The sequence below is a fragment of the Balearica regulorum genome, chromosome 18 (genome assembly GCF_011004875.1).
Source record: "Balearica regulorum gibbericeps isolate bBalReg1 chromosome 18, bBalReg1.pri, whole genome shotgun sequence".
Lineage (NCBI taxonomy): Eukaryota > Metazoa > Chordata > Aves > Gruiformes > Gruidae > Balearica > Balearica regulorum.
In genome coordinates, this window is record NC_046201.1 from 11,565,920 (window position 1) to 11,587,189 (window position 21,270).

Genomic DNA, 21,270 nt, shown 5'->3' on the forward strand with positions numbered 1-21,270 from the left:
ACACCGGCATCCCATGGCTCTGCGTGGCCGGTGACATCCCATAGTCAGGGACATCCCATGGCCGATCACACGCCGTGGCCAGTGGCATCCCATGGTCAGTGCCCTGGGGAACCTGCAGTGCCCAGGGCTGCTGCTTGCCTGGGTGACACATGGGTGCCAAACCCACGTTTGTCCCCTGCTGCAAAGCGAGGTCACAGCCATGGCACCAGCAGTGGCACAGCAAGGGCTATAGCCTGGAGCAGCCCTCTGGCAAGGGATGATCTCCTCCACCTCCATCCCCTCCTCCTCCTCTTCCTCCTCAACCCAGTCCTACTTCCTCCATCTCTACTTCCATCTCCACCTCCATCTCCTCCAGTTCTACTTCCATCTCTGTCCCTGTCTCCTCTATCACCTCCGCCCCACCTCATCTACCCCTACCTCCTCCACGTCCACCTTCACCTCCTCCACACCCATCTCCACCCACCTCCATCTCCACCACCCTCTTCCTCTCCTCATTACACCTCCATCTCCTCTTTGATCCCACCTCCTCCACCTGTCTCCTCCACTTCCATCTCCTTCTTGATCCCTCCTCCTCCACATCCACCCCTGCCTCCTGATGTGGCAGCACCACGTTTCTCCAGACATCCCCTTCCTCTGCCTTGGTGGGCACGGCCGCATGGTACCACGGCCCTGGTGTTCTTGGTGCTGCCACCACCCCCAGGACCTCCCACCAGGCACACAGCCACCACCCAGGGGCAGGATCTGACCAGCACTGACCCCACCAAGCCCCACTCCCAGGCTGATCCCCATCACCCCAACCCACAGCACCGGCACCACCACTGATGGCACATGGAGCCCTTCCCACCCCTGGACACGTCCCCTGGGACGGACGCTGCCCCCAGCACCGCACTGGGCTCCTTTCAGGTGTCTTTAATAGAAACCACCTGCGATGGGGCCGCAGCCCCCGCGTACAAAAGCTGGCTGGAGGAATCGCGTATTGCATAGACCTTGGTGTGGGGGACCCGCCTGCCCCCCAAAATAGTCGCCTTTTAGAAAACAAAAAGCGTCTTTCAATAAAACTCTCCTGGTACAATAAATAATCTCGTGTCTTAGAGCTGGCAGAGCCGAGGAGCCCACGCCTGCCTGCCCCTCTGCCCGTCTGCCTGCCTGCCTGCCCGCCTGCCTGCCTGCTCCCTGGGAAGGGGCATGGGGAGGTGAGCGGGCGATGCCCCTGGTTTGGGATGCCCCTGCATTCAGAGCCACCCGTTGGGGATGACGCCGGTTTGGAATGTCCCTGGGTCGGGATGCCCTGATTTAGGAGCCTCTGGCTTGGGGTGCTCCTGGTTTGGGATGCCCCCAGTTTGGGATGCCTCAGCTTCGGGATACCTGAATGCCTCCGCTTTGGGGATGCTCTGATTCAGGAGCCCCCAGACTGGGATGCTCCTGGTTCAGGATGACCCTGCTTTGGGGTGTCCTCGTTTGGGACCCCCTGGTTCGGGACTCCTCAGGTTGACACATCCCCAGTTCAGGAGCCCCTGGCCCGGGATGTCCGAGGTGGGGCTGCCCCGGGTGGGGCTGCCCACCGGCCGCGGCTCAGAAGCTGGACTCGGGCACGGCCGGGCGGCGCAGCGAGCCCGTGGGCTGCCGTCCTCGCTGCAGCGTGGCCCCGGGGGCACCCCGGGAGAGCAGGGGGGGCCCCCCCGCGCCCCTGCCCAGCGAGGCCGAGCGCCGCAGGGCCCCGTCGGGGCGGGGGGGGAGGCTGGCCGAGCTCTGCGAGCGGGCCATGGCGGCCAGGCCGGGGGACGGCCCTGCCGGGGGGACCCCCGCCTCCCCCTCCGGCCGCGGCAGCCCCGAGCAGCGGAGCCCCCCCGGCCCCTCCCCGCCCCGCCCCGGGCTGCTCGGGCTTTTGGGGGGCGGGCGCGGGGAGCCCTCGGCGCTGGCAGCCCGGCGCGGCGCGGGCAGGCGGAGGGGCCGGCGGGGGGGGGCCCGGTTCCTGCCGCCCCTCGCCGGGCTGGGCCGGGCTGGGGGCCGGGGGGGTGGCGGGGCCGCTCTCCCCACCCGTGCCGAGCGGGAGGAGGAGGGAGCGTCGGGTGCAGCGGGGCCGGCGCCCCGACTCCAGGTAAGCCACCAGCCCCCCCGGGCCCCCCGGCCGGCCCCGCTCCTTGCAGGCGAAGGACCAGCGGGGCGGCCCGGCCCGGGGGGGGGCACCGGCGGGACAGAGCTTCGCGCTGAGGCTGCGGCCCTGCACGCCCCGCACCAAGGGTCTGGCCTCGAAGCCCCCTGTAATTCAATAAAACAAAGAAGTTGGGAGGAGCCGGGAGCCACCCTGGGGTGCCGGGGGCGAGTGCTGGTGCTCAGCATCACCTTTCTCCGGGGCGGCGGCGGCATCGGGGGTGCCGGGCAGGACGGGCCCCGCGGTGTCCGGCGTGCTGCCGCCCAGGCGGGCCAGCCAGTGCTCCGGCAGCGAGCGGGCCGGGGAGCCTGCGGGCAGCGGGGTGCTCAGCAACGGGGTGCTCAGCAGCGGGGTGCTCAGCAACGGGGGCGCAGGGGGCTGCACCCAGCCGCGCGCACAGGCGCGTGCCGAGCGTGAGCACGCCAGCGGGGCGCGCGAGGCGCGTGTTTGCCGGGCCGCGCGTGCCGGCGGCGCTGTGTGGCAGCACGCGCCCCACGCAGCGCGTAGCTCCGTGCACACCCGTGTGCGCGTGCGCGCGCGCCGGGCTGGGCTGTGACAGGCACGCGTGCACGGGGCCACGCGCGCACATAAGGGTGCGCGTTTGGCTGCGCTGGGTGCGCACAATGCTGCATGGCGCGTGCATGGCGCGCGCGTGGCGTGCGTGTGCGTGCCTGGCTGTGCTGGGTCTGCGCATGCGCACACGCGCCTGCAGTACTGCGCGTGCACAGGTGTGCACACCTCTGTGTGTGCGTGCAGTCGTGCTGCGTGTGCGTGAACGCATCAGGCTGTGCATCATTTCGCTGTGCTGTACGGGCACGTACGATACTCCGTGTGCACGTTTGACCACGCCATCCAACCGTACGTGCGCATGTACCACAGTTTGTGTGTGCAAGGGCGTGCGTGTGGCTGTGCTGCGTGCACAAAACACCGTGGGTGCTGGTGCGTACAGGCACACACGTGTACACGCTTGGCTATGCTGGATGTGTGCTGCCTGCCATACTGTCCCCGCAGAGGTGTGCACGCGTGTCCACGTGCACGCAGCTGTGCTGTGTGCGCACACGGCGCCGCGCGTGCGCGTGTTGAACGCGTACGTGTTTGGCTGCGCTGCACATGCACACGCCATGCTGTGGATGCACGTGCACTCAGCTGTGCTGTGACTGACAGTGCACGTGTCTGCAAGCGTGTGCGTTTGGCTGTGCTGTGTACGCACAACACTACGTGTGCTAGTGTGCACAGGCATGTGCGTGCACGTGTGCACACTTAGCTATGCTGAGCGCATATGTGCCTGCCATACTGTCCGTGCACAGGTGTGCATGGGTGTCCGTGTGTGCACGTGCCTGTGCTCTGTGTACGTGCGTACATGCCTGCCTGCGGCACTGTCCGTGCACGGGTGTGCATCTAGGCACGTGTGTACAGCCGTGCTGTGTGCACACACCATACCGCGCGCACATGCAGTGGTGCTGTGGGTGTGGGGGTGTGTGTACACACCATACTGCGTGCACGTGCAGCCGTGCTCTGTGCACACCCCCCCCCCAGCGTGCACACGTGCTGAACGCACACGCGTTTGGCTCTGCTGCGCGTGCACGTACTGCGCTCTGGTGCACGGATGTGCACTCGCCTGTGCCACGCGTGCTGTCGGGGCGCAGGCGGGGAGGGAGGTGGGGGTGCTCACCCCTGACGGAGCTGCCGGCCGACCACGCGGGCACAGCGTTGCGGCGCTGGTAGAAGAGGATGTAGGCGCTGCGGGTGCTCACCTCCGCCTCCTGCACCCCCTCTACCCTGCTGTCGTCATAGCTGTACCACCGCCCGTCCAGGGCGTTGCAGCAATAGGCTGGGGACAGGGGGTGAGGGGGGACAGAGGGGATGAGGGGGGGACGCAGGCTCTGCCCTGGCCCCCTCCGGCCCCAGGGTGCCATGAGGAGCATGAACCCCACGGTGCAGGGACAGCCTGGGGGTGCAGGATGGTGCTGGGGGGGCACGTCGCAGTGCCAGGCCAGCCCTGGCGCGGCTGCAGCATCATCCTGTGTGTCCCCGGCTCCCCTGTGCTGTGCCCCACAGCAGATACCCCTGAGGTGCCCCCCCCAAACCCACTCTGTACCCCACAGCATGTCCCCCTGAGCTGCCCCCCAACCCCATGTTGTGCCCCACAGCACAAGCCCTGCAGTGCACCCCAAACCCCCCAAAGTGCTCCCCACCCTGCTGCCATGCCCCACGCCACATCCCTTGCAGTGCCCCCCAACCTCATGGCACACCCCCCACATTGCCCCCCCAAACCCCACACCCTGCCCCCCCAGCACACCCCCCACATTGCCCCCCCAAACCCCACACCCTGCCCCCCAGCACACCCCCTACAGTGCCCCCCCAAACCCCACACCCTGCCCCCCAGCACACCCCCTGCAGTGCCCCCCCAAACCCCACACCCTGCCCCCCCAGCACACCCCCTGCAGTGCCCCCCCAAACCCCACACCCTGCCCCCCCCAGCACACCCCCTGCAGTGCCCCCCCAAACCCCACACCCTGGCACACCCCCTGCAGTGCCCCCCCAAACCCCACACCCTGCCCCCCCAGCACACCCCCTGCAGTGCCCCCCCAAACCCCACGCCCTGCCCCCCCGCCCCTCACCGGTGTAGTGGCCGCCCTGCATGGTGCCGTGGTGGTTGCAGACCGCGTACAGGTCGTAGAGGTAGTCGCGGGGGCAGCTCGGGGGCAGGCAGAGGGGGGGCTGCCAGGGCGCCCAGCGCCCCAACAGCTTCCCGCCGGCCTGGCCCCGCTGCGCCACGTGGGGGGCCATGTCGAGACCCCGCAGGGGGAACCTCACCAGCGTGGTGAGTTTGTGCCGGTGCTCAGCCACCTGCCGAAAGCGCTTGAGGTGGATGATGAGGATGTCGGGCAGCGTCCAGAGGCTCAGCTTCACCGTGCCCTGCTGGGGCACCTTGCAGTGCGGGCAGCGCCAGGCGTCGTCCGGGGCCAGCTGGGGACACCACGTGGCACGGCCACCTCTCTCCCCAACCTCCCCCCCCCTCCCCCGCCACCTCCAAAGCCACCCCGGCACCGCAAACGCCGACAGACTGCAGTGCCGTGAGCGGGGCTAGCCCTCGGTGGCGGCTGGGCAGGGTGCGGGCAGGGTGCCCGCTGCCCGCGTGGCTGGTGAGGTGCCGGTACCTGCTCCTCCTTGGTGTAGAGCTGGAAGCACTCGTCCAGCGTGCAGCTGTGCTGCTGCCGGTGCGCTTGCTGCTGCAGCCGCACGCTCTCTGCGTCCTGCACCACCTCCTCCTGGATGTTGCCGAAAAGGCTGGGAACAAGGGGGGTGGGGGGGTGGTGTGTGTGTGACATGACACTGGGGGGTGCGTCAGGGAGGGTGACCTGGGTGCTGGGGTGTCCCCCCACCCTGGGTGCACCCAGGGACTCACCGCTCTTTGGTGCTCATGTCCCACTCCACCGTCAGCTTCACGTGGGGAGGGCCACCTGCCCCGCTCAGCTGCAGGGCTCTGGGGAGCGAGGACGAGGTGAGATGCCCCCCCAGACCCCCTGTCCCCATGGGGCCACCTCCTTGCCAGCCCACGGTGGCAGGCAGGGACAGCCACCGCCTCCCCGCACAGCACCCACAGTGGGGACGTGGGGGGGACACCCAGCGCCCGGGGAGTGGGGTGGCCACCGCTATGGCTGCCCATGGTGCCACCGCTGGGGAGTGAGGGGACATCCCGGGGACAATCCTGGCCCAGCAGTGCCCTTACCTGTCGACGGCAGGGTGGCAGAGAGGGCGGGGGTCCTGCGGGGACAGGTAGGCGCACGGGGCCGAACCCCCGGCCAGGCGGATGCGGAAGAGAGCTCCCGCGCCCTGCAAGGGGACAGGGGGCCGTGGGGCTGGGTGGGGGGCAGAGCCCCCCCTGCCCTCCAGCGGCACCAGGGGGAGCCGTGCTCTGTGACATGGGACAGAAAAAGCCCCCAAAATCAGATTTCGTTGGCTGGACTGGCAGGGGACACCCACGGGGACGGGGACACGGGGCTGGGGGATGACCCGTCCCATTGGCTGCAGTGTGGCTGGGGGGCAAAGGGGCAGTGTGGGGACACCAGCACCCCTGGGGTGGTGGCACCTGGGGGCCGGGGCGGCCCTGCTGTGAGAGCTGGGTGGCACTGTGGCCACCCATGGTGACACCATTGGCCACCTGTAGTGACACTGTGACCACCCACAGGGACATGCTACCCGTGGTGACAACATGACCTCCCAGAGGGACACCACTGCGACCCACGGTGACCCTGTGGCCACCCACTGTGACACCGCTGGCTACCTGCAGTGCGAGTATGACCACCCCCAGGGACAGCATGGCCACCCACAGTGACCATCACCCAGCAGGGTCAACAACACAGCCACCCCCAGGGCCACCCCAACCACCCACGGTGACACTCTTGGCCACTCACAGTGACCCTGCAGCCAAGCACAGCTCCGCCATGGGCACCCACGGTGCCACCGCGGCCAGCGATGGTGCCACCGCGGTCACCCATGGAGGCACCATGGTCACCCACGCCTCCACTGCAGCTACCCACGGAGGCACCACGGCCACCCACGGAGACACCACGTCCCCCCACGGCCGCGGTGCCAGCAGCCCCGGGAGGGGACAGCGGCGTCCCCCCCGCTCCAGCCCACCTGCGCCCGCAGCTCTGCCCGCAGCAGGGCCCGCAGCTGGGCCAGGATGCTCTGCTGGAGCTGCTCCCAGGAGACGCCCCGCTCCTCCCGCAGCACCAGCGGCGGCCCGAACCTGGGGACAGCGGGGGACAGGGACCCGGCTGAGGGGGGACAGCCCCGCGCCCCCTCCCACGGTGGGGAAGGGAGGGGGGAGGGAGGGCGGGCGGCGCGCAGGCAAAGCGCGGGCAGGGTGGGCAGGTACCTGGCGAGCTGGGTGCCGGTGCCCGCCGTGTTGCAGAGCAGCAGCAGGATGCGGCCGCCCGCCCCGCGGTGCAGGCAGTCGGAGGAGCGGGCAGCGGCGGGCAGCAGGCGCTGCCCCTCCGGCTGGGCCGCCCCGGGGGAGGCGGGCAGGCTGCGGGGACACCCTGCGGGCAGGGCAGGGCAGGGCAGGGCAGGGTGAGCCCCCCGGGAGGGGCGGTGCAGGGGCTCTCGGTCAGCACTGCCGGGCGCGTCACTGCCCGGCCCCCTCTGCCCCGGCCCCGGCCCCGTCCCCGCGGGGAGCCCCCTGCCAGGCCCCTGCCTGCAGCGCTGCCTGCCGCACCCCGTGCTTCCCACCAATCACAGCCCCGCGGACGTGGTCTCCGCCAATCGCAGCAGAGCACTCCTGGCGCTCACCAATCACGGGCAGGAGGGGAGAGGGGAAAACAAGACTACCGCCAATCACAGCGGAGCACACCTGCCTCCTACCAACCGCACCACGGGTGCCAGGACTCCTCCCACCAACCCCAGCGGAGCCCACCTCGCAGTCACCAATCACAGCGAGCGGAACCACCACCTCCCACCAATCCCGGGGACGGCCCCGCCCTCCCCCGGCACAGCTCCCACCCCACCACCCCCCTCAAGCACCGCCCAGGCCGCTCCCAACCAATCAGAGCGGCGAGGGCAGGCAGCCGCCCACCAATGGCAGGGCAGGGCGAGCGGTACCTGCGGGGCGGGCGGGGGGCGGCTGGAAGGCGTAGAGCGGGGCCGCCGCCCCCGCAGTGCCCAGCTCCTCCGCGTCGCCCAGGGAGCGCAGGAAGCCCCGCGGGGACACCTCGGCCAGGATCACCTGCGGGCGGCACCCAGCACCCTCAGCGGCCCTGCGGGGTCGGGGCAGTGGGGGACACCCCCCCGCACCCCGTTACCTGCTCCGGGGGGATGCGTCCCTCCCGCGCCACCATGTCCCGCAGCTCGGCCACGGTGCCCAGCAGGGGCACGGCCAGCCCTACCCGCACGAAGCGCAGCCGCTCGCACTGCAGCACCAGGGTGACGTTGAGAGCCCTGGGGACACGGGGACACGGACAGACACCCCCTCAGCGGGGACAGCCGCCGCGCGCCGCGCTGAGACCCGACGCCGCTCGTGACCACGCCGCGTGGACCCGCGTCCTGACTCTGGGATGGCGAACGCCCGCCGGACACGGCTCCTGCGGCGGTGGCCGTCGCCCGTCCCAGCGCCGCTGCCACCTCCCGCGTTAATTATTTACCCCAAAACAGGCAAATTACTCCGGCGGGAGCGGACACCCCGCCAGGCCGGGGATGCGCCTCTCACCCCACCGGCGAGCGGCCGGGGAGGCGCGGGGCCCGGCTCACCTGGTCTGGCGCAGCGGGATGGGCAGGGAGATGCACAGGAAGGGGTCGAAGGTGTTGCTCTGCTTCAGGCAGTGAGGGCACGTCAGGGAGGACCTGCGAAACATGGCCGGGGCGCGTCACCAGTGTGGGGACAGCACCCCTGGAGTCCTCACCCTGGAGCTGCAGTGCCCCGCCACCGGTACCACACCCCAGGTACCACACCCCAGGTACCACATCCCAGGTACCACACCCCGCAAACACTGCATCCCGGGTACCGCATCCCAGGTACCACACCCCGGGTACCACAACTCGCCTACTGCACCCTGGGTACCGCATCCCACAGGGCTCGGATGGTCTCAGCATCCCGCAGGGTCTGCACGACTTCCTGCCAGGGTGAGGCACTGCTGCCCGTACACGCCCACCCAGCCCAACAGTCCGTTCACTCTGAAACCTATCAACGGCGCCTGCAGCACCTGGTGCTAGAGAAGCCAGAGGGAAATCCCAGGGCTGGGGTTTGGGGGTGTCCCACTCCCACATGTGGCTGTGGCCCCAAACCCCCCCCCCAGATCCTGCTCCCCCCGCTGAGGGCTCGCAGAGCCCAGGGTGGATTCTGGCTCCTGGAGGCTTTGGGGTGACCCCAGCCCGCCCGGGTGGGGGCTAAGTGGGGACAACACCCTGGGGTGCTGGGAGCGGACAGGACCACTCCTGTAAAGCAGGGAGGAGGCGGGGATGGGCAGCAAAAGGGCAGCTGCCTGCAGCCCTGTGACAAACCCCGCTGCGTTCCCTGGGGGGTACTGCTGGCCCCTCACCCGTGCTGGCACCCACGGCCAGAGGCGGGGGCGGTGGTGGCACCAGCTGGGGACCGTCCCACCAGCAAACTGCACCCAGGGGACGCCGCGGTCCTGCCGCACTCCCCATCCACCTGCTGGGAACCAGCCACCTGCCACCTCTGCAGGGCCGGATCCTGCACCCGACGGGGTGGTATCCCCATCCACACCACAGGGCCAGATCCTGCACCCACTGGGGTCAGATCCCCATCTGCACCCACGGGCCAGATCCTGCACCCACTGGGGTCACATCCCCATCACCACCGCAGGGCCAGATCCTGCACCCACTGGGGTCAGATCCCACACCCACTGGGGTCACATCCCCATCACCACCGCAGGGCCAGATCCTGCACCCACTGGGGTCAGATCCCACACCCACTGGGGTCACATCCCCATCCCCACCACGGGGCCGGATCCTGCACCCGCCGTGGCTGCACGCCCAGCACTCCGGTTCCCAGCCTGCGGGCGTGGGGCGGTGGCAGTATCCAGCCCTGCCGCAGGGACACGGGCTGTGCTGCACAGACGCTGCCGGCTTCCCCGGGGCCGCTGGCTCAGCCTGCCCGGTCCCTGCCGTGGCACAGCCGCTGGCTCCAGGGGAGCCCTGGGGACAGTGAGGGGACCCATCTGCTCTGCTGGGGGACATGGGGCCACCGGGAAGGACCAGGTCCCCCTGCCAGCAGGAGGCCTCCCCATCTCCCACAGCATCTTGCAGGAGGTGCTCCACCAAAGCCTGGCTTCAATGAGCCTTCAATGCCACCAACCACCTTACCCTCTATTTCTTTTCAGTTCTGTCTTTTTTATTTCTTTTCCCCCCTCCTTCTTATTTAGCAAAAAGGGGAAAAATAAATTAAAAACCAAATCAAAATCCTGCGCCCTTGTTATCTGTCACCTCGAAGAGCCACCGAACTCTCTGCGAAGCAGCTGCACAGATTAATAAATCCTTTTGCACGCAGACGGGCTCTGGCACACGGGAGGGGGTGGATAATTAAAGTGCCTTTTTTCATACAGGGTGAGGGATAAACTGAGAGAGGAGGAAGGACTTGTGGTGTCAGATGTGTCCGCTCACACCTGCAGTGGCATGGGGACGGGGTGGCCAGATGCTGGCCCAGCTGAGCATCCCGTGAGTCTCAGCCAGATGAACGTGTGGGGTGTCCCATCACCCACTGGCAGGCGCATCCCCACGCTGGTCCTCTGGGACAGGCCTGGGACAACCCCGATCCCGAGTCCTCTCAGAGAACCACAGAACGGTTTGGGGTGGGAGGGACCTTCAAAGACCACCCTGTCCCACCCCCTGCCATGGGCAGGGACACCCTCCACTAGCCCAGGTTGCCCAAAGCCCCATCCAACCTGGCCTTGAACACTGCCAGGGAGCCAGGGGCAGCCACAGCTTCTCTGGGCACCCTGTGCCAGGGCCTCACCACCCTCACAGGGAAGGATTTCTTCCCAATATCTGATCTAACCCCACCCTCTTGCAGTTTGAAACAGTCCCTTGTCCTGTCACTACAGGCCCTGGTTAAAAGTCTTTCTCCATCTCTTACGAGTCCCCTTTCTATACTGAAAAGCTGCAATAAGGTCTCCCCAGAGCCACCTTTTCTCCAGGCTGAACAACCCCAACTCTCTCAGCCTGTCTCCACAGCAGAGGTGCTCCAGCCCTCGGATCATCTCCGTGGCCTCCTCTGGACTTGTCCCAACAGCTCCATGTCCTTCTTGTACTGGGGACCCCCGAGCTGGACGCAGCACTGCAGGGGGGTCTCACCAGAGCAGAGCAGAGGGGCAGAATCCCCTCCCTCGACCTGCTGGTCACGCTGCTGGGGACACAGCCCAGGACACGGTTGGCTTTCTGGGCTGCCAGCGCACATTGCTGGGTCATGTTCATTTTTTCACTCACCAGTATCCCCAAGTCCTTCTCCATTCACCACCCAGTCTGTACTGGTACTGGGGATTGCCCCAGCCCACGTGCAGGACCTTGCACTTGGCCTGGATGAACTTTGTGAGGTTCACACGGGCCAACTCCTCCAGCCCATCGGGGTCCCTCTGGGCAGCACCCCCTCCTTCTAGTGCCCAACGGCACCAGGCAGCTCGGTGTCACCTGCCACCTCGCTGAGGCTGCGCTCAATCCCACCACGCCAATGACGAAGATGTTTGTTAAATTGTACTGGTCCCCGTAGGGACCCTTGAGGGACACCACGCCTTACAGGGTTGCTCTACCACCTGCCACCACCTACCCAGCAGCGCAGACGGAGGACAACCAGGGCATCCCCTGCCCATCCCCTGCCCGCAGCCCTGCCCGTCTCCCCCGGCTGAGCCCCCCCAGCTCAGCAGCCGCATTGCTATCGCCAGGGAACTGCTGTCACGGTGCGCAAGCAGCTGTCCCCACAAAAGCCGTCTCCCGGTGGCTCTGCCCACCCTGGGGCGGTGATAACGAAGGGAACAGCTCAAGGCTTCGTTAGGGCCCAGGCGAGGCGGGCGGCGGGGTCTCCGAAGGCAGGGGGTGTGAAACGCCCAGGGAAGGTGCGTGGCGGGTGGAAGCAGGGGCAGGGCTGGGTCTGCCCGTGTCCAGGAGGTGACACTGGATGTGGCTGATGTCACCCTCCGTGCCCTCACTCCCAGGAGCAGGCATCCACGCGCACCAAAACCCGCCCCTGGGACGCGGTTCAGACCCTGCTCTGGATCAGTCCTTAATAAAACACTTCAGCCCCTCCAGCCAAGAGCTGCCCGGCCCCTCACCCCCACCCTGCTGCACCTGCGCAGCCCGGGCACTGCCGCCAGCCTTGCACCGTGCCGACAAAACACCGCTCCATCCTAATTCTGCTGCTCCCGGAGCTTCCCAGCTAATCACCGGCACAGGGCAGGAGCCCCAGGGCTGCGGCAGGGGTGGGGAGCGGGCAGGACACCCCGCTCACTGCCGTGGGGATTCAGGCTCCGACCCTCCCCGTGTCTTTCTTGGCACTTACAAAAATATTTGCTGGCATTGAAGCGGACTAAGAAATGTCCTGAAACCCCTCGCTCGGTGTTTTGCTGTCAGCCGTGGCTGCACCGCTCATGGGGGAGGCAGCTCCGGTGCCCGGGCTGGGTGGGATGGAGGGATGGAGGGAGGGATGGAGGGATGGAGGGATGGATGGATGGAGGGATGGATGGAGGGATGGAGGGAGGGATGGAGGGAGGGATGGAGGGAGGGAGGGATGGATGGAGGGATGGAGGGATGGACGGAGCCCCTCTGCAGAGCTGAGCGCTCCCTGACTCATCCCTTCCCTGGGCTCACAGAGTCCGACCACCCACGGCAAAGCCCCTCCAGCACAGGGAGCCTGCCCCTGGCCGGGCAGGATCCGTCCCTCCCCACTCACCTGTATTGCGCCTGGAAGTGGCTCTGCACGAAGCTCTGCCCGCGGGGATGCTGGGCGGCCGGCGCGGAGCTGCTGGCACGGGCACTGCCGTCCTCGCCAGGCTGCGGGGCAAGAGACAAGCGGGGTGAGAGAGGTGCCGGGTGACCCTTGAGGGGTTGGGTACACGTCCCAGTGAACCAAGCCTGGCTTTGGTGTCCCCACGGCACGAGGACAGGCTGAAGGTGATGCCAAAGTGACCCCTGCCCAGCACCCGCCAGCCCGGCACTGCCATGCCCTCCAGCTCCCTGCGTGCCTTCTCCTGGAGAGATTCTGGGGTATGTCCCATCCCACCAGCCACAGCCCCGCTGTCCACAGCTGCCGGACTCCACATTTGAGCCTGGCTGAAACGCTCCAGGAGGGACATCCTGGGTGAGTTGGCTGGGCTGGCTTATCCACGCCGCAGCACGGGCACCTCCGGCAAGGGAAAGCTCGAGGGGCAGGAGAAGCTGGTCCCCCCACATCACCCCGAAAGGAGCCCCAGCACCCGTGGGCACACGCCTGCAGGGTCGGCAGCCTGGGCAGGGAGGTGCCACGGCACCCGCTGTGCCAGCAAACGCACCCTTGGGTGCTGGGACCGGCCGTGCTGCGGGGAGCTGTGGCGTGGGTGGGCAAGACGGTGGGATGCTGCAGCGGGCAGGCGTGCGCGTGTCTGTGTGCGTGTCCGTGTGTCTGCGAGATGAGCTCCTGGAGTGGGTGGGTGTGCACCTTCCTGAGCACGCACCCACCTGAGGCAAACACGGCTGGGCGCGAATTAACCGCATGCAAATCACCAGAATCGGGGAGATAAGAAAAGCCCCGGCCGGTGCGACGCCCTCCCGGGCAGGTGTGCCAGCGCGGGGCTCCAGTGCCGCCCAGCAAAGCAGCCCCGCTGCCGCGTGTTTCCCCAGCGCCTTTCCCAGCAGCAAGCCCGGGCACGGCACCGGCGCGGCACCCGGTATGTCAAGCCCCGGCACAGCAGCCCAGCACGGCACCCCACGCCCAGGCACGGCACCCCGGCCCAACGCCGCAGAGCGGGGCTTTCGGGGGCCACATGTCCGGCGCAGGCGGTGGGAGCGGTGTGGTTCCAGCTGCACCCCCAGAGCTGGCAGGGGAGGCAGCCACGGGCAGCGTTTGCTCCGCTGCCGACCCATCCCTCAGCCACCTCCCTGCGTCCCCCGGCCTGGCCCTGGATGGTGGGGCGACCGCCTCTCCCCCCACACCGCAGACACCTGAGCTCCCTCCAGGCCTGATGCACGAGCTCCCGGCACCCTGAGCCCCCGCAGCCAGCCGTGCTCCCCGCTGGGCGCCTGCGCCCATTGCCCCCAGCAAGCCCATGGCACGTCCCTGAGCACCAGCAACACCGGGCCCCCTTCCCCGAGAGAACCCAGCTCCTCCGTGGCCTGGAGGAGTCCGCTCTCCATCCCCCCTGCCTCGTGCTGGGGAAACTGAGGCACGGCCTCTGCTCTCCCTGCTCTCGGCAGGGACTGACGCCGCAGACGGTGCTGGTGGCTGCCTGTGTCCCTGCCGCTTGCTCCCAGGGCGGCGCAGGATCTTCTCCTCCGTCCCGAGGAAAGGCCGGCTGCCCGCCCAGGGAGGCAGCTGCCTTTGCCAAATTCCCTGGCTCCGGCAGGTGAGATGTTCCCTGTGCCCAGGGGACCCCGAGAAGAGCCGGGTCCTCTGCTCCGCTCCGTAGGGAACTGGGATGTTGGGATGTGACCATGTTACACAGCTGAACCGGCCTGGCTGGGAGACATCTCCTGCCTGCATCCTGCCTACCGTGTCCCTGCCTGCCCGCTGCCCGGGGAACCGCAGGGAGCCCCGTCCCCGCACACAGGGGCCAGGAGCCCCCGGCTTCACCCCCTGCTAGGGGCACACGGAGCCCGATGGCAGGAGACATCGCAGAAAGGACCCTCGGTAGCCTGGGAAAGGACTGGGCTGTTTGGGGGTAAGATGAGTAGTTTTTGGTGTTGCGATGAGCAAGACTGAAAATCAATGAGGTATTTGGCCAGGAGCTGGATTTTCCTCGTGCCATCTGCTGGCTCCGGGTCCTGCTGAGCCCGACGCGTCCTGACGGTCTGCTCGGGGCCAGGGTCCATCTGGTGCGGCAGAGAGGGGACCCGGAGGGTGTCTGTGCCCCGCGCGGCCCCCCCCATCCCCCCAAAACCCAAGGGGACGGACGCCTCGTGGGCACCCATCAAACAGCCCGGACAGTACTTGCACCCTGCCCGACTCCGTGCCCTGGACCACTGACCTCCTCGTCTCCTGCTTCCCACCAGCTGAGCTCCCCCGGTCCCCGAGCCCCCGCACGGGCTTGGCCAGGAGCGAACCACCCCCCATCCCCAGCCTGCAGTACCTGCGCAAACCCTCCTCCCCCCGCCCGTGCCACCCACAACCGGGACGGACACACGTGTGTGTGTGCGCGCGCACGCCCAGCTCCATCCAGACGCGTCACGGCCGTTTATTCAGGCTCACGACCCGGGCACATGGGTGCCACTTGGGTGGCACCACCCGAAAGGGGCTGAGACTGCGGTGAGGTGCTGAGCCAAACCAGGGTGCTGGGGGGGACACGAAGGGTCCCTTCCCCGAGCCAGACAGGCGCCCTGGGCTTTGCCACGGCACGGCCACCAGCACGGCCAGCCGAGGGCACGGCCAGCGTCACGCCACAGCCCGCGGCACGCGTTGGCACCTCGCGCTTAACAAGCCAGCAAGGGGAGCTGCCCGCTGCCGGGCTCTCCCAAACAGCCCGGGGGGTCCGAACGCCCCCAGGGCAAGGGGCGCAGGGCTGAGGACAGCTCAGCTCGGTGCAGGGATGGCTGCAGCCCCCACCCCTGGCCAAGAAGGGCTGGAAGCCACGGGGCTGCCCCGGCCAGAGGCTTTGGAGATGGGCACCGCAGCGCAGCTTTCCCACGTGGGACGGAGCCGTGCCCGGCGAGGCTGAAGGGCAGGCAGGGCCCCCCGACCCGCACCCCTCGGCCACGGCCACGATGGCCCAAGCTGGGCACGGGGAGGACAAAGCTGCTCCCAGGACCCCCGTGCCCGAGACGGACACCCGCCCCAAAGCGGGGGCAGCACGCTGCCGGGGCAAACACCAGCTGCACAAATCCATCCGCTGCAACAGGCAGCGCCCCGGCAGGCAGGCAGGCAGGCAGGCAGCAGGCAGGCAGCAGGCAGGGCCAGGGCGATGCCGTGAGCGCAGATGGACGGAGGGAGACTTAATTACTGGTTTTGCCAGCAGCAAAGCCGCCGAGCGCTGTAATTACAGCAGGCTTAGCTGGAGGGGGGAGGGATGGGGGGCTGGATCTCCTCCTGACCAAGCAACCCCAAGAACTGGGGTGCCCACCAGAACTGGGGTGCTCAGCTGGACGGGCTCCTGCCGACATCTGCACCCCAACCACCCTGCCCAGCCCCCATCAGCCTGTCCCCGCACACACCGGCCAAACCACATCGTCCACATCCCCATCCCATACCAGGGTGGGGGACATCTCCGGTCTGCCCCCTCCCAGGACATCTCGGCTGCCCTGGTCCCACACCCGGTGTGGACAGAGTCCCCCCGCAAGCCAGGGTGTGCGGCCACCCCGGTGGGGGCCACCCACCTCCTCGGGGACGCGGGTCTGCTGGGCGGGGGAGGCGGCACCCAGGTCCTCGTGCATGCGGTCCAGCAGCCAGAGCAGGAACTCGAGGGCGTCGTGCTGCGCGTTGCCCCGAAACTGCGAGCTGTGCTTGGAGACGATGTTCTGCAAGAGACGGGCAGGGAGGGCGCTGAGCCTCGGGCCACGCTGCCCGGCACTAATGAACAGTCGGTTCGTTAGCACCTGTCACAAAATCCCATCCCTGCTTCCTGCCTGCAACAGCATCTGTCCTCGTCCTGCCTCTGCAGGGACACCACAGCCCCCCCGGGGACAGCAGAGCAGCGGGGACACCGGCACACATGGCCGAGACGGCAGTTCCGTGGCCCGTCACCATGGTGTCCTGGCTTTCAGCTGCCAGGATGAAGCCGGGAAGGGACAGCTTGCACACCCCAACAAACCCAGACAGGCAAGTCCAGCCCTCAGGGACCCACCGGTGTCACCTGCCCCGTGCGACTCGGTGTAACAGCCAGGGGAAGGCAATTCCCAGCACTGGGATGCTCCAGCAGGCAGCAGCTCTCCCACGGACCCTGCCTGCTCCTGCCTGCCCCTGCCTGCCCCTGCCGCCCCATCCCCAGCAGCCAGCCCAGTGTGTTCAGTGCCTCAGTCTCCCCGGGAAGGCGATGCCGGCGGTGCCAGCCCAGCGCCCAGAGGCACCAGAGGAGACAAGGGCTGTTCGTACAGTCAAGCCAAAGCGTGGCCCGCGGGCAGGGGAGCTGCCAGCCCTGCCCACACAGGCAGGAGGGAAGCGCCCGAGCAAACCTCCTGCATCCCAAAACTGGGGATGCTCGGCCCATCGGAGCCTGGCGCTCAGCACCCCCCGCCTGAAGCAGAGCAGGTGAGACCAGGGAGAGACCAGAGATCCCCCATGGAGCCACATGCCAGGAGGCTCCCGCCAGCCCCCCCAAAGGCCGTGCTGGGGAGGGGGTGCTGCGGGCCCTGCCAGCCTCTGCCCCTCCACCCAAAGTCCTGCCTGCTCCCCCTGCCCAGGGCTGCCCTCCCCTCGCCCCCCTCCTCCTTCCCCCCAGCCCCACAGGGGTCCCCCGCAGGTGCTGACAGGGCTCCCCAGAGCATCCCCCCATCTCCCCCTCCCCAGAGCATCCCCCCCGGAGCAGCCAGGGGACACTGAAACCCCCGTGACGCTCCCTCTGGGCACCCTGCCCCAAAAGCCACCAACGGCAGCATCCCCCTGCCCCGCAACACCCTAACGCCGTGCACTCTCTCTCCCTGCCCCCCCACGCCACCAGCACCCCACAGCATTTTGGCTAATTAGCATTAATTTTGCTGGCAGGCAAGCGGCACGATGCCTTTATGGGGGTTCCCCCCCTGCCGGGTGCTGCGGTGGGAAGAACGGGGCTGGGAACGCCGTGGGGCCGAGGCGGTGCCCGGGGAGGGTGAGCCCATCGGGGTGCTGTTAGGTCACCGAGCCAGCGCCGAAGCCGGCTCCCTCACCGAGCCAGCCGAGGTCCCAGCGGTGCTACATGCCCCAGTTTTGGGTGCCCCCCCCGAGGCTCCGCAGGGGTATGTGCCACCAGCAGATGCCAGGGTGCCCCCAGCCCACGAGAGCTGCGTTAGCAGCTCCTAGGAGAGAGGCGTGAGCCAGGATTGGTGCCTGACCCCAAAAAAGCAGGATGCGTGGGGCTGGGAGCCCAGGGAGGGGGCCCAGGGAGCACCCCAAAAGGCAGAGCTAGGGGTCCCCAAGGACTCATCTCTGAGCCTGGGCTAGCAGGGGCTGCTCAGAGCCAGGAAAGGACAATTTTAGGAGCTCAGCCCCAAAACCAGCACCGGGAAGGAGAAACCCCAACTATCTGTGTGGATTTTAACCAGCTGATGCAGTTAAACCCCAACCAACCATCCAAGCTGATTGTAACCAGCATGCCGGGACCTGCCGGGACAGGGAGCAGACCTCCAGCATCACCGGGAAACACCCCGAGCCAAGACCCTCTCCGGCCACCGGCCACGCTGGCCCCGCTCGCCCTGGCCCCGCTTGCCCCTGGCCCCGCTCTCAGCGGTATGAGCATCCTGGTACAAGCAGAGGGAGCAAGGCCACCACAGATGGGCTTCAAGCAAAATGAGTCGCAGACTCAGCTCTTGTTTAAAATTCTTATTTAGGCAGATTTAAAAAAAAGGTGGAAATTCATGGAAGATGCAGATAACCACCCAGAGGGAGGAAATTCAAAGCAAAGGCTGGAAGTCTTGGGTTTTTCTTTGCTCTGTGCGTAGGGAACGTGTGTGGGAGCAGAGGGCATGGAAATGCCCAGCACTGCAAGAGCTGCTTACTTTGCTACAAGGAAATTAGAGGCAGTGAGCTCCCGCAGGAGCACCCGTTCCACCCCGGCAGTCCCTGCGGGGTTCCCTGGAGAGGCAGGGAAGGGAGGCAGGCAGGTCCCCCTGGGAAAGTGGGGGCAGAGCAGGGGGTACCCCAACCCCTGCCCACGCAGGACCAGCCCGGCCGCTGCCACAGGAGCCGGCAGCGCTGCCAGAATCCCTGACCCGGGAAGGAGCCCGGCTTCCCAGCAGCTTCTCCGTGCTCACAACACTTTGCAAAGTTTAATTGCGACACCAGATCCCTGCTGAAATGTCACCCGCTGGCACGTGTCCCTGAGCGCGGGGGGCTGCGGTGCCGGGCTCCAAGCACTGCCTTGTGCCCGACGCCCCGTCCCCAAGCCGTGCGCAGGCCTGCTGCGTGCCCAGCGGGGACGTGACACGCACTCAGTGATGGGGCCTGAGGCCACTGAATGGGGCTCTGGTGGCACCGTCCTGCCTCACCCCACCACCACGGCCACCATCGCGCTCACCCTTCTGGCTCCGTGGGGTGGCCGGGGCTGGGAGCTCGCCCACCCGAGGGAGGTCAGAGCTCAGGTGAGGGCAGCCCGGCTGGAGGTGGGTGACAGCGGTGGGGCTGGGGGGCATCGGGCAGGGCAGGGCAAGGATGAGACAGGGAGGTGGGTGCTGTGAGCAGGGGGTGCCGGTAGATGCCGAGAATGGGGGGATGCTGGCGGGTGCTGGGAGTCAGAGATGCAAGTGGGTGCTGGGAGCGGGGCTGCCAGTGGGTGCTGGGAGTGGGAGATGCAGGTGGGTGCTGTAAGCAGGGGGGCCTGGTAGGTGCTGTGAGCAGGAGATGCTGGTGGGTCCTGGGAGCTGGGGATGCCGGTGGGAGTCAGAGATGCAGGTGGGTGGGTGCTGAGGGGGGGGGGGCGGGGAGGGAATGCCAGTGGGTGCTGGGAGCAGGGGATGCTGGTGGGTCCTGGGAGTGGGGGGATGCCGGCGGGTGCTGGGAGCATAGGGTGCCGGTGGGTGCCGGGAGCAGGGGGGATGCCGGTGGGGATGCTGGCGGGTGCTGGGAGGACAGGGTGCCGGCGGGTGCTGGGAGCAGGGGGATGCCGGCGAGTCCTGGGAGCATAGGGTGCCGGTGGGTGCCGGGAGCAGGGGGACGCCGGTGGGTGCCGGTGGGTGCCGGGAGCAGGGGGTGCCGTCGGGCTGCCCAGGGCGTGGCCGGAGGCCGCGGGGACGGGCGCGCTCGGCGGGGCCGTACCTTGAACTCGGCGGAGAGCTGCGGCGTGTAGTCGCGGGTCCAGAGGGCGCGGACCAGGGCGGCCAGCCGGTGGGTCACCTCGGCGCGGGCCCCGCGGGCGCGGTACCGGCCCAGCGCCAGGAACTCGGCCAGCGGCGCGGTGTTGCTCAGGCACTGCACCACGGCGTTCATGAAGCAGGTGTTCCCGTGGTTCCGCAGCCCCTGCGCTCCCGGCGGCCGCTCCCCGCCGCCCCCCGCCGTTCCCCCGGGCCGCGGCCGCCGCCGCCGCCGTTCCCCGCCGGGGCCGCCCCCCCGGAACCCGCCCTCGTCGTCCTCCGGCGCGGCGCGGCGCCTCCCGCGGCCCCCGGCCAGGCGCGCCCAGGTGCGGAGCAGCCGCCCGGCCAGGCTGCCCAGGGAGCGCAGGGCCCGCCGCCGCCGCCCGCTCCCCGCCCGCCGCCCCGCCGGGCTCCCCCCGCCGCCCCGCCGCCGGCCCGGGCCGCCGCCGCCGCCTCCCCCCCCCGCCGCCGCCGCCGCCGCCGCGCTCATGGCCCCGGGCGGCCGCCGCCCTCCCCCGGCCCCGCCGGCCCCGGCCCCGCCGCGGCGCGCATGGCCCCGGGCGGGCGCTGGGCACCCCCCGCCGCCGGTGCCGGTGCCGGTGCGGGGGCCGGAGGGGCCGGGCGGGCGGTTTTGTGCGCGGCCGGCTCCTCCCCCGGCCGGGCTGGCTCTGGGAGAAGGGAGAGGGAAGGGAGCCGGGAGGAGGAGGAGGAGGAGGAGGGGGGAGCGGGGAGCGGGGAGCGGGGAGCGGGGAGCTGCTGCCGCCGCTGGCTGCAGGCGGCCGAGCCCCGGCGGCCCCAGCATCACCCCGGGGTACCCCAGCCCCCTCCATGGCTTCAGGGCTTTCCCTGGAGTCCCAGCCACGCCCTCCCCCCCCGCCCAGCATCACCCCCAGCATCACCCCGGGGTACCCCAGCCCCCTCCACAGCCCCAGGGCTTTCCCTGGAGTCCCAGCCATGCCCCGCCGGTGCTGCCCCCAGCATCACCCCAGGGTGTCACGGCATCACTATGAGGTCTCCCAATCCTGCCACTCTCCCAGGTGCTCTTACCTGGGACCGTGGGACAAGGGTCACCTCTGTGCCCACCACACTGAGGTGCTGGGACCTAGTGGGGGCTTCCCTCCGCACAGAGCCACAGCATCAGGTTTTGCCAACCCAGCTCGGGCAGAACTTCGGCCGGCTCCTGCCCACCCTGTGCCGGCTGGCGCCACATGCGGGTGCTCGTTCGGGATCTGGCAGAGCTTGGCTGGGGAGGGACGGTGCCACCTTCCCCCCGCCGCAGGGATCAGCACCTGAGCCCTCCCTGCGTGGCCGAGGGGACACACAGGATGATCAGGGACCCCCAGGTCAGCTCCCCGCTCTCCACCTGCAGCACCGCCGGCAGAGGAAACCCACTGTGGTTTTGCCGGGCGGTTTTCAGACGGATCGGTCCCCTGGTCTGGCTGGATGCATCCCAGGGCACCACGCCGGCACAAGGAGGGGGATTGCAACCGGACTGGCTGTTT

At 68.5% G+C, this 21,270-nt stretch overlaps 1 protein-coding gene across 1 annotated transcript; it reads right to left on the reverse strand.

The window, feature by feature from the left end:
* Positions 1-1,138: 1,138 nt before the first annotated feature.
* Positions 1,139-20,378, reverse strand: USP43 (ubiquitin specific peptidase 43). The gene is given in 16 exon segments (XM_075770685.1): positions 1,139-1,963; positions 1,965-2,259; positions 2,344-2,460; positions 3,825-3,983; positions 4,774-5,122; positions 5,314-5,443; positions 5,562-5,639; positions 5,886-5,989; positions 6,797-6,908; positions 7,038-7,200; positions 7,760-7,883; positions 7,960-8,095; positions 8,405-8,497; positions 12,555-12,655; positions 16,166-16,306; positions 19,734-20,378. Coding segments are annotated over 16 exon segments (3,018 nt in total). The 5' UTR covers positions 20,259-20,378; the 3' UTR covers positions 1,139-1,572.
* Between the last annotated feature and the right edge of the window lie 892 nt (positions 20,379-21,270).